The sequence below is a fragment of the Mustelus asterias genome, chromosome 14, assembly GCF_964213995.1.
Source record: "Mustelus asterias chromosome 14, sMusAst1.hap1.1, whole genome shotgun sequence".
In the NCBI taxonomy this organism is placed as follows: Eukaryota; Metazoa; Chordata; class Chondrichthyes; order Carcharhiniformes; family Triakidae; genus Mustelus; species Mustelus asterias.
The window spans coordinates 4,491,668-4,504,566 of record NC_135814.1 but is presented as its reverse complement, the minus strand read 5'-3'; the positions used below and the strand labels follow the sequence as shown (position 1 = coordinate 4,504,566).

Here is a 12,899-nt window from a genome sequence, read left to right as displayed (position 1 = left end):
ACTCCCAAGATAGGTACAGCACGGGGTTAGATACAGAGTAAAGCTCCCTCTACACTGTCCCCCATCAAACACTCCCAGGACAGGTACAGCACGGGGTTAGATACAGAGTAAAGCTCCCTCTACACTGTCCCCATCAAACACTCCCAGGACAGGTACAGCACGGGGTTAGATACAGAGTAAAGCTCCCTCTACACTGTCCCCATCAAACACTCCCAGGACAGGTACAGCATGGGGTTAGATACAGAGTAAAGCTCCCTCTACACTGTCCCCATCAAACACCCCCAGGACAGGTACAGCACGGGGTTAGATACAGAGTAAAGCTCCCTCTACACTGCCCCCATCAAACACTCCCAGGACAGGTACAGCACGGGGTTAGATACAGAGTAAAGCTCCCTCTATACTGTCCCCATCAAACACTCCCAGGACTGGTACAGCACGGGGTTAGATACAGAGTAAAGCTCCCTCTACACTGTCCCCATCAAACACTCCCAGGACACGTACAGCACGGCGTTAGATACAGAGTAAAGCTCCCGCTACACTGTCTCCATCAAACACTCCCAGGACAGGTACAGCACGGGGTTAGATACAGAGTAAAGCTCCCTCTACACTGTCCCCATCAAACACTCCCAGGACAGATACATAGAACATAGAACATTACAGCGCAGAACAGGCCCTTCGGCCCACGATGTTGCACCGACCAGTTAAAAAAAACTGTGACCCTCCAACCTAAACCAATTTCTTTTCGTCCATGAACCTATCTACGGATCTCTTAAACGCCCCCAAACTAGGCGCATTTACTACTGATGCTGGCAGGGCATTCCAATCCCTCACCACCCTCTGAGTAAAGAACCTACCCCTGACATCGGTTCTATAACTACCCCCCCTCAATTTAAAGCCATGCCCCCTCGTGCTGGATTTCTCCATCAGAGGAAAAAGGCTATCACTATCCACCCTATCTAAACCTCTAATCATCTTATATGTTTCAATAAGATCCCCTCTTAGCCGCCGCCTTTCCAGCGAAAACAATCCCAAATCCCTCAGCCTCTCCTCATAGGATCTCCCCTCCATACCAGGCAACATCCTGGTAAACCTCCTCTGCACCCTCTCCAAAGCCTCCACATCCTTCCTGTAATGTGGGGACCAGAACTGCACACAGTACTCCAAATGCGGCCGCACCAGAGTTGTGTACAGTTGCAACATAACGCTACGACTCCTAAATTCAATCCCCCTACCAATAAACGCCAAGACACCATATGCCTTCTTAACAACCTTATCTACTTGATTCCCAACTTTCAGGGATCTATGCACACATACACCTAGATCCCTCTGCTCCTCCACACTATTCAAAGTCCTCCCGTTAGCCCTATACTCAACACATCTGTTATTCCTACCAAAGTGAATTACCTCACACTTCTCCGCATTAAACTCCATCCGCCACCTCTCGGCCCAACTTTGCAACCTGTCTAAGTCTTCCTGCAAACTACGACACCCTTCCTCACTGTCTACCACACCACCGACTTTGGTGTCATCAGCAAATTTGCTAATCCACCCAACTATACCCTCATCCAGATCATTAATAAATATTACAAACAGCAGTGGCCCCAAAACAGATCCTTGAGGTACACCACTTGTAACCGCACTCCATGATGAATATTTACTATCAACCACCACCCTCTGTTTCCTATCCGCTAGCCAATTCCTGATCCAATTTCCTAGATCACCCCCAATCCCATACATCTGCATTTTCTGCAGAAGCCTACCATGGTGAACCTTATCAAACGCCTTACTAAAATCCATATATACCACGTCCACTGCCTTGCCCCCATCCACCTCCTTGGTCACTTTCTCAAAAAACTCAATAAGGTTAGTAAGGCACGACCTACCTGCCACAAAACCATGCTGACTATCACCTATCAATTCATTACTCTCCAAATAACTATAAATCCTATCCCTTATAATTTTTTCCAACATCTTGCCGACAACAGAAGTGAGACTCACCGGTCTATAATTCCCGGGGAAGTCTCTGTTCCCCTTCTTAAACAATGGGATACAGCACGGGGTTAGATACAGAGTAAAGCTCCCTCTACACTGTCCCCCATCAAACACTCCCAGGACTGGTACAGCACGGGGTTAGATACAGAGTAAAGCTCCCTCTACACTGTCCCCCATCAAACACTCCCAGGACAGGTACAGCACGGGGTTAGATACATAAGAACATAAGAACATAAGAAATAGGAGCAGGAGTAGGCCATCTAGCCCCTCGAGCCTGCCCCGCCATTCAATAAGATCATGGCTGATCTGACGTGGATCAGTACCACTTACCCGCCTGATCCCCATAACCCTTAATTCCCGTACCGCTCAGGAATCCATCCATCCGCGCTTTAAACATATTCAGCGAGGTAGCCTCCACCACCTCAGTGGGCAGAGAATTCCAGAGATTCACCACCCTCTGGGAGAAGAAGTTCCTCCTCAACTCTGTCTTAAACCGACCCCCCTTTATTTTGAGGCTGTGTCCTCTAGTTTTAACTTCCTTACTAAGTGGAAAGAATCTCTCCGCCTCCACCCTATCCAGCCCCCGCATTATCTTATAAGTCTCCATAAGATCCCCCCTCATCCTTCTAAACTCCAACGAGTACAAACCCAATCTCCTCAGCCTCTCCTCATAATCCAAACCCCTCATCTCCGGTATCAACCTGGTGAACCTTCTCTGCACTCCCTCCAATGCCAATATATCCTTCCTCATATAAGGGGACCAATACTGCACACAGTATTCCAGCTGCGGCCTCACCAATGCCCTGTACAGGTGCATCAAGACATCCCTGCTTTTATATTCTATCCCCCTCGCAATATAGGCCAACATCCCATTTGCCTTCTTGATCACCTGTTGTTCCTGCAGACTGGGCTTTTGCGTCTCATGCACAAGGACCCCCAGGTCCCTTTGCACGGTAGCATGTTTTAATTTGTTTCCATTGAGATAGTAATCCCATTTGTTATTATTTCCTCCAAAGTGTATAACCTCGCATTTATCAACGTTATACTCCATTTGCCATATCCTCGCCCACTCACTCAGCCTGTCCAAATCTCTCTGCAGATCTTCTCCGTCCTCCACACGATTCACTTTTCCACTTATCTTTGTGTCGTCTGCAAACTTCGTTACCCTACACTCCGTCCCCTCCTCCAGATCATCTATATAAATGGTAAACAGTTGCGGCCCGAGTACCGATCCCTGCGGCACGCCACTAGTTACCTTCCTCCAACCGGAAAAACACCCATTTATTCCGACTCTTTGCTTCCTGTCGGATAGCCAGTCCCCAATCCACTTTAACACACTACCCCCAACTCCGTGTGCCCTAATCTTCTTCAGCAGCCTTTTATGGGGCACCTTATCAAACGCCTTTTGGAAATCCAAAAACACCACATCCACCGGTTCTCCTCCATCAACCGCCCTAGTCACATCTTCATAAAAATCCAACATGTTCGTCAAGCACGACTTTCCCCTCATGAATCCATGCTGCGTCTGATTGATCGAACCATTTCTATCCAGATGCCCTGCTATCTCCTCCATAATAATGGATTCCAGCATTTTCCCTACTACAGACGTTAAGCTGACCGGCCTATAGTTACCCGCCTTTTGTCTCCTTCCTTTTTTAAACAGCGGCGTAACATTAGCCGTTTTCCAATCAACCAGCACTACCCCAGAATACAACGAGTTTTGATAAATAATCACTAACGCATCCACTATTACCTCTGACATTTCTTTCAATACCCTGGGATGCATTCCATCCGGACCCGGGGACTTGTCCACCTTCAGTCCCATTAGTCTACCCAGCACTGCCTCTCTGGTAACATTAATTGTATTAAGTATTTCTCCTGCTGCCAACCCTCTATCGTTAATATTTGGCAAACTATTTGTGTCCTCCACCGTGAAGATACATATTATCATTGCATAGTTCATTACGTTTGTTAAACCTAGATCTGTTAACTACCTCCTGAAATGACCTTCCCTCCCGCTGTTAGTGACAGGTGTGAACTATCGATCCCACCTGTCATTCAGTTTGAATCTTAGAATCTCTGCAGTGCAGAAGGAGGCCATTCGGCCCATCGAGTCTGCACCCCACACAATCCCACACAGGCCCTATCCCCATCATGCCACATATTTACCCTGCTAATCCCTCTCGCCCTGGATTCCCGGGAACTAAGGGAGAATTTAGCATGGACAATCCACCTAATCCGCAAGTCTTTCGGACTGTGGGAGGAAACTGGAGGAAACCCACACAGATACAGGAAGAACGTGCAAATTCCACACAGATAATGACCCAAGCCGGGAATCGAACCCGGGTCCCTGGCGCTGTGAGGCAGCAGTGCCACCGTGCGTCTTCAGCTGAAAGTTTGCACAAATCTGAAACTCTGTCCCTCCCCGCAAAACTGGGGTTGGGGGGGAGCAGTTCAAAATTCCCAGCCTGCGATTAGTCGATGGGTCGGGTATATAAAGGGGCCCGGGGCTAGGGTGGGGGTTAAGACGGAATCTCATCGAATAACAGAAAAAACTCAAGGGGCTGAATGGACTCATCCTGTTGCTGTGTCATCGTCGCCACCTCCCCACCCATTGCCCCCGCCTGCGTTCCTCACTGTGTCTCTGGTCCGGGGCAAAGCTGAGGGATGATGGAAGCATCGGGATAAAGGGCCAATCATTAAGGACTGGGATGTGGAGGAATTCCTTCACTCTGAGGGTTGAGAATCTCAATCCCTCCCAGAGGGGGTGTGGACGCTCCATCGGTGAATAGATTTAAGACTGGGACTGACAGGTTTTTGACCTGTGGAACCGTGGGATGTGGGGAGTGGACGGGATAACGGGAGTTGAATCCCAAGATTAGCCATGTTGGGATAGGATGGCAGAGGAGGCTCGATGGGCTGAATGGTCTCCTCCGTCTCCTGGTTCTCACGCTGTTTCTCTCGCACTGCCCCAGGACACGGCCGACTGTGAAGGAATGCCATGCCAACCCCTGGCTGCAGGATAACTATCTGATGAAGCTTCGACGGCAGACGCTGACCTTCACCACCACCCGGCTGAAGGAGTTCTTGGTGCATCACCAGAGGAAGCGCTCCGAGTCTCTCACCAAGCACCGGGTCCTCCTGCGTTCCTATAGCAACGTCGCCACCACCCAGCCCGGTATCCCCAGCACCACCTCAGGAAACCAGTGACCCCCCCTCCTTCCCCCCACCCCACCCCAGCCCAGCCCAGCACCGAGGAGGGGCGGGTGAGACAAGGAACCTGAGGGGAACATTCCAGTCACACCAACATCAATAACACTCGGCACTGACCTCCCGAGGGAGAGAGCTCCTTTTGCTCAGAACCTAATGTCAACAATGACAAACAAAATGACATAAATCAGCCTGGCAGAGAGAGATTTGATTTAAATGTATTTATTTTGCGCCGTTAGGCTGTACAGTTTCACCCAGTCATGGAGGAGGCAAGGACACCTCCCCTGGACTGCTAGCAACAGGATTTGTCCATAATATTGAGAGAGAGTACAATGTGTGAGTGTGTGTCTGTGTGTGTGTGACTGTGTATGTGTGTGTGTGTGAGACTGTGTGTGTGTGTGACTGTGTGTGTGTGTGTGTGTGACTGTGTCTCTGTGTGTGTGTGTGAGACTGTGTGTGTGTGTGACTGTATGTGTGTGTATGTGTGTGACTGTGTGTGTGTGTGTATGTGTGTGACTGTGTGTGTGTGTATGTGTGTGACTGTGTGTGTTTGTGTCTGTGTATGTGTGAGACTGTGTGTGTTTGTGTCTGTGTATGTGTGTGAGTGTGAGAGTCCGTGTGTGTGTCTGTATGTGTGCGTGTGTCTCTGTGTGCGTGCATGTGTGTGTGTTAGAGTGAGTGTGTGTGTCCGTGTTTGCCTGTGTCTCTGTGTGTGTGTATGTCTGTGCGAGCGCGTGTGTGTGACTGTGTCTGTGTGTGTGTGTGTGCATGTCTGTGCGAGCGCGTGTGTGTGACTGTGTCTGTGTGTCTGTGTGTCTGTATGTGTGCTGTCTCCTCCTCAAACCATGTAAACCCCTTCCGATGCCCCTTTTTGCTGAGATTCCCACCCAGAGTCTCCCCGCATTCACACACAATCCAAGAACCTTGTCCTGTCTGGGCCAAGTGCCCCGCTCCGTGTTCCCGGGGAGGGAGTGCTGATCTATCCCAGCCTGAATTCTGATCCACTCCAAGCACAGTAAACCAATCAAAGCCAATCTCTTATCTCTATCTAATTGGAGGCTTTCTATTGGTCACGGGCTGGATAGAAAATGGAAGTTTTTGTTACAGGAATTCTGGTACCAGGTTCCTGTGTTCTTATTGGACAAAAGCTGAGGGAATGGGCGGGATTCCGATGTGTTTGAGCTGTGTATTTCTCGACACGCTGACGGAAAGTTGGGAAAAGAATCGTTAAGATTTCTGGATTTATTTTTCTACTTGTGAATATAAAACAGGATGAAACATCTGCACACACACACGCACAGACATACACACACACACATGCACAGACATACACACACACACACACACACATGCACAGACATACACACACACATGCACAGACATACACACACACACATGCACAGACATACACACACACATACATGCACACACACATACATATACACACACAGACATGTGCACACACATACATTCACTCACACACACACACACACATATACTCACACACGCACACATACCCACACTCACACACATATACACACACACGTGCACACTAGCACACTCACACATATACATACCCATGCATACTCATACATGTGCATTCACACACATGCACACACACACACATATACTTACATTCACACATATACACTACATTCACACACACTCACACACATGTGCACACACAAGCACACTAACACACTCATGCACACACTCGCATACACATACGTGCACACGCACACACACATGCGTGCATACACATACTATTATACAAGTGTAAGTGTGCAATGACACACACTTGAGTGCACTGATATGTATAGAAGCCGCACACACGTGTAACAATCCGTGTGTCGACACACACTCGCGCGTTGTTTGATTGTGACACGGGCTGCTCTCAACAATACAATGAATTGTGCACAGCACAACAAAAAACAGAAAGAGAATCTTCTCTCTCTCTCTGATCAGTGTATTTCGGAATAGTTTGAGCTTTGCTGTTAATGGAGTTCAGTCTGTAGCGAGCCGAGTGTTTGGGGTGGCGCTGGAGGGATTGCGTTAAACTCCACATTGGAAACTTCCCAGCCAATGAATGGCTTTGCTGCCTTATTCAGCAAAGTGATCGAGCGGCGGTACATGCCAGGGCGGGCGTGCCACCGGTCACATCACCCACTCATACCCAGCTACACGCTGGTACCTGCTCCCTCTGGCTGGCACAGCTCAAACCAAGACCAGACAACAAGAGTTCCAATCTCGATAGAAACGCCTCCGTGTGTTTCACAGGAATATTAAACATCGGAGGAAACTCTGCGTTGCCGGCCTGGGAATGTTGGAGCGGATCATAGAGTCTGCGGCACAAAGACAGGCCCTTCGGCCCAAACTGGTCCATGCCAGCCCAAAATGTCCATCGAAGCAAACCCCCTTTGCCTGCACTTGGCCCATTTCCCTCCAATCACCGAAAGCTTTGTTGGGGAGGGAGAACCTGAGGAGGAAATTAAAATGAAGCGAGAGATGGAAAGGTTTAGGGAGGAATTTCAGAGCTTGGGGCCATTGGTGGAGCGGTGGATGTGGGGGGAATGCGGGAAGGCAGAATTGGAGGAGTGCAGAGAGCTCTGAGAGGGGATTGGGCTGGAGGAGGTTACAGCGACAAGGGCGGAGCGAGAGCGCGGGGCCTTTACTAAACTCTTCCATTCCAAATTACTCCATTCAGGCACTGTGGGGTACACAGTCCCAGAAGCTGCAGCTGTCCCAGTGTAAACCCGTCCTCCTCCCCCTGGATCAGCCAAGCCACAGCCTCTGTCTCCGTATCGGAGCTGACTGGGAGCAGCCGGTGCTGCCGTGAGGGCAACCATCGTCATCATTTACCCTGCACCCGCCTCTGCTTCCCCCCCCCCACCCTCACAGTGACCCCCCCTCTCCCCCTCACCGTCCCCCAGCTGCCCTCACCCTCACCATGACCCCTCCTCCACCCTCACCGTGACCCCCCCCCCGCTCCCCCTCACCGTCCCCCAGCTGCCCTCACCCTCACCATGACCCCTCCTCCACTCTCACCGTGACCCCCCCTCCTCCACGGCTGCCCCCTCCCCCCCACCCTCACCGTGACCCTCACCGTGACCCCCCTCCCCCTTGGTGGCCCCCCCACCTTCACCGTGACTCCCCCTCCCCCACAGCTGCCCCCCCCCCCACTCTCACTGTGATCCCCCCTCCTCCATGGCTGCCCCCACCGCCCCCACCCTCACCGTGACCCTCACCGTCACCCTGCTCCCCCTTGGCTGCCCCCCCACCGTCACCATGACCCCTCCTCCACCCTCACCGTGAACCCCCCCTTCCCCCGGCTGCCCCCCCCACCCTCACCGTGACCCCCCCTCTACCTTGGCTGCCCCCCCCCCCCACCCTCACCGTGACCCCCCCTCCCCCTTGGCTGCCCCCCCCCCATCCTCACCGTGACCCCCCACTCTCACCGTGACCCCCCCCCATCCTCACCGTGACCCCCCCCCCCACCCTCCTCGTGACCCCCCCTCCCTCCGGCTGCCCTCCCCCCCCTGTCTAGCTCAGTGGTGGGGGGGGGGGTCTGGATTCTGATCCTGGGTCCTCAGCAGGAGAGAGTGAGTGGCCGGGGCAGTGGGCAGATTCTCGCACCCAAGGAGCTTCTGACCCGGGGCAGTGATGGGCTGGGCTTAGAACGCACTGATAGGGTGAGCTTGGGGTGAGCTTGGGAGAGGGGATGTAACTCTGTTACAAATCTGGGCGCATTTACCTTTGATTCATCACTGTCCCCCCATCCACCTCCCTCCCTCCCTCCCTCCTTCCTCTCTCCCTCCCTTCCTTCCTCCCTCACTCCCTCCCTTCCTTCCTTCCTCCCTCCCTCCCTCCCTCCCTCCCTCCCGACCATCACAGCTCCTCGAGTCTGGGCAACTCATTCTGCTTCGCAGTGTGTGCGATCTTGCTTTAAATGTATATTCCTTTTCTGCCAATTCCTAATCCCTCAATCCCGCTTGCTGAGAAAGAGATGTTTGCATTTCTATAGCACCGTTCGCAACCACTGGATACCCCAAGGCACCTTAACAGCCAATGAAATGTCTTTGAAATACAGTGGTTATTGCAAAGCAGAAGTGAGTCATATCCACCTGGAAGTTTCCAATCCGCCCCCACCTCTCTGGGGAAACAGTTTCAATGTTAACCATCCTTTTATTAAGAAGTCTCACACACCAGGTTACAATGTTAACCATCCTTTTATTAAGAAGTCTCACACACCAGGTTAAAGTCCAACAGGCTTATTTGATAGCACGAGCTTTCGGGGCGCTGCTCCTTCATCAGGTGAGTCATGCAACGCTCCGAAAGCTTGTGCTACCAAATAAACCTGTTGGACTTTAACCTGCTGTTGTGAGACTTCTTACTGTGTTTACCCCAGTCCAACGCCGGCATCTCCACCTCATGACAACCTTTCTTTTGGTATCTGATTGTGGAGTTGAGGGAGATTGTGGCCCCAATCCCTCAGTCTGATTGGCCATGATCTGATTGAATGACAGAGCAGGCTCAAGGGGCCGAATGGCCACCTCCTGTTCCGATGTGTGAAAGAGTGTTTCCTGATTTTACTTTCCTGGTTCTCGTTTTGAGATTTTGCAGCTTGAACTCAGTGTGTGTGAACCAATCAAAATGCTCAGCCCCAAACCCACTGCATCCTCCGACTGGAACAGCCACGAGGGGGGTATCACCCCCAGACCCCCCCCCCCTTCCTGAACACACAGCCACGAGGGGGGTATCACCCCCAGACCCCCCCCCCTTCCTGAACATACAGCCTGGAGGGGGGTATCACCCCCAGACCCCTCCCCCCCCCCCCCCCCCCCCCGCCCTCCTGAACACGCAGCCTGGAGGTCCAGGAGAATCCCTTCACGCTCGCTGGGTCAAAATCCTGGAACGCTCCCCCCGACCTTGACTGCAGCGGTTCATGCAAGTGGCCCCACCACCAGCTTCTGGAGGGCAGCAAGGGTTGGGAAATAAATGCTGGCCAGCCAGCGATGCCCAGGCACTGAGAATGAATCCATGAAGACATGGTCACTCTGGAGTTTTTGAGCTGCCCCTTTACGATTCCAACCAGTGTTAGAAGCCTATACCTGCTCCAGCGTCTCAAGAGTCTGTACATCACAGGTTCCTTCACAATACTCCAGTGTTCAGTACATGCAATCCCCAGCTCAGTGTATCACACAGACCTCCCCACCAACATCCATCCCTGCAACAACCCCCCCACCCCCCGCAAACACCCCCCCACCCCACCCCGCAACCCCCCCCCCAACAAATGGTTAGCTTCCTCCTGCAAATGGATCTCTTGATGGCACAGGAGGGAGGCCATTCAGCCCATTGCACCAGAGCTGCTTCTAGCTTTTCAGCTGGAGTCAACTCCAATCACACGTGTCCCTGGCCTTGTGCTCCTGTCAATGAGTGAGTGAATGTGAGAGAGTACCCGAGGGAGAGTAAGTGGAAGAATGGATGTGATAGTTGCATGAAGGAAAGCAGACGTGTCTTAGCGAGCGAGAATAGGAGTGAGTGAGTGAGTGTGAGGTAGGAGTGAGTTTGACCCTGAGTGGAGGTGCTGGTGAGGTTATATTTGGGTTTTAGACGGTGCGTTTAGGGCGAGGCCTCACTCTGGTCAGACCAGTGAGTCACGAGAAACCAAACCAACTCCTGTAACAATCAGAAATTTCTGGAAAGCCCCAGCATGGCGGGCAGCATCTGGGGAGAGAGAGACCCGGGCCAGAATCTCCGCCCGCAGCCGGGATTCTCCAGTCCTGCTGCAGCAAACGGACATTGGGTGGAGTGCCAAATTCTCCATCCTCGCCAGCTGCAGGAAAGGCCAGAGAATTCTGGCCACAGGAATAAAGTTTCCAGTCGAGAATGATTCCGTTCTGAAGAAGAATCTTGTTGGACTCTGTCTCTCTCTCTCTCTCTCTCTGTCCAGACCTGCTGAGATTTTCCAGCAGTTTCTGTTTTATTTCAGATTCCCAGCCTCTGCAGTAATTCGTTCTTATTTTTTTTAGAAGTTATCACTTGATGCGATTGGCCTGATTCTGTGAACTCACTGATCGCAGTTTGTGGCAGGTTGGTGAAAGCTTCGTTCACAGACACAGAGACAGAGAGGCTGACACCAGTGAGACACTGTGGGAAGGGTTTTCCTGCCAACTGGATCTTCCAGGCCTGTTGAAGATGACCCTCCCCCCCCCGCCCCTGGGGGCCAGACAACTTGCCACAGGGGAACTGGAAAATCCCGGCCTGTGTCTCCGGCTGGAGAAAGACTTTAGGGACAATGTTGATTTAGTTGAATTTGTAACAAACCGGTCGGGCGAGAAGGAAGGCCTGAGCCTCTCGGTGTGGGATAGGGAGGTGTTTAAAACCAGACAGAGTGATAATTTAATGGACACTTCACCCCAGCCCCAGTTGCCAACTCCTCCAGGATCGGCCTGGAGAGTTCCGGAAATGAGGATGAATCTCCATTTACAATGGAACATAAGCACGAGGGGGAATTAAGGCGAATTGTGTGTGAGGAATTATTTAGTGTTGGAGAAGGGGGGAATGGTTGGGGAGGGGTTGCTGTTGGGTAAAGATTCTGACAGTAGTTGAGCTGGTCGGAGGGGTTTGAGGTCTTCTGAGGGAACCTCCAGCAAGCCACCCAAGCAGAGTTGGCAACGGCTGAGTCAGTGAGGAGTGAGTGTGACTGTGTGCGGGAAGCCAGTGAAGGAGTTATTTGAAGTTGTGATGGGAGTGTTGCTGAGGGTTCCTCTGATCCGCTGCTGTGGTTGTGTCCAGCCTGTAATCTCATCATGTCCACCTCGTTTAATCTGCGGGGGGGCGGGGGGGGGGCGGTCACTCCCTGGTCGGTCAGCCATTGCTTCATTTGGTTTATACTCGGTAACTTTGCGTCCACCCTGCCCCTTTCCCCCACTGTCTCCAGCCAGAATTTATAACCTGGACCAGGCCAATGACCCACTCACAGGGTCAGAGGTCAATGGCCAGTGACCCACTCACAGGGTCGGAGGTCAATGGCCAGTGACCCACTTGCAGGGTCAGAGGTCAATGGCCAGTGACCAACTTGCAGGGTCAGAGGTCAATGGCCAATGACCCACTCTCAGGGTCAGAGGTCAATGGCCAATGACCCACTCTCAGGGTCAGAGGTCAATGGCCAGTGACCCACTCGCAGGGTCAGAGGTTAACGGCCAGTGACTCACTCACAAGGTCAGAGGTCAATGGCCAGTGACACAGTCTCAGGGTCAGAGGTCAATGGCCAACATTAGCAGCAGGTTGGTTCCAGTTCATTGTGAGGAAACATTACATCTCCTGCTCACTATTCCATTCTAGAACTGCTTCAGCCCCTGATGCTCCATCAATTGAGCAAAGACTAGTTTGTATGCAAGAACAAGTAGGCTTTTATTAGCAAAAGACTTGGAGCACACCCATGCCGATGAACTGGTCCAGACTGAGGCAGGGGGTTGGGGGGCAGTCGCCTTTATACCTGGACCGGAGGGGGAGGAGTCTCGGGTAGGGCCGGCAGGGATGTGTCCAGGAATGTCACATATACAGGTAATAAGCTAACAGTGGTTTACCACAGCCCCTTTTTGCTTTTCCATTGTTGAACTCTCTCCCCCACACTGGCCTCTTTAGGGTTTTGTTTAGCATACCAGCATTCCATGTCTCTGTCTTTCTCTCTCTCC

At 51.9% G+C, this 12,899-nt stretch overlaps 1 protein-coding gene across 1 annotated transcript in view; it reads left to right on the top strand.

The window, feature by feature from the left end:
* spega (striated muscle enriched protein kinase a) overlaps positions 1–8,397 on the top strand; it is a 129,039-nt gene extending 120,642 nt beyond the window's left edge. The window contains exon 35 of the mRNA XM_078229286.1: positions 4,968–8,397. Within this exon, the coding sequence (XP_078085412.1) occupies positions 4,968–5,202 (235 nt within the window). The 3' untranslated portion in view covers positions 5,203–8,397. The remainder of the gene's footprint in view (positions 1–4,967) is intronic.
* The last annotated feature ends 4,502 nt before the right edge of the window (positions 8,398–12,899 follow it).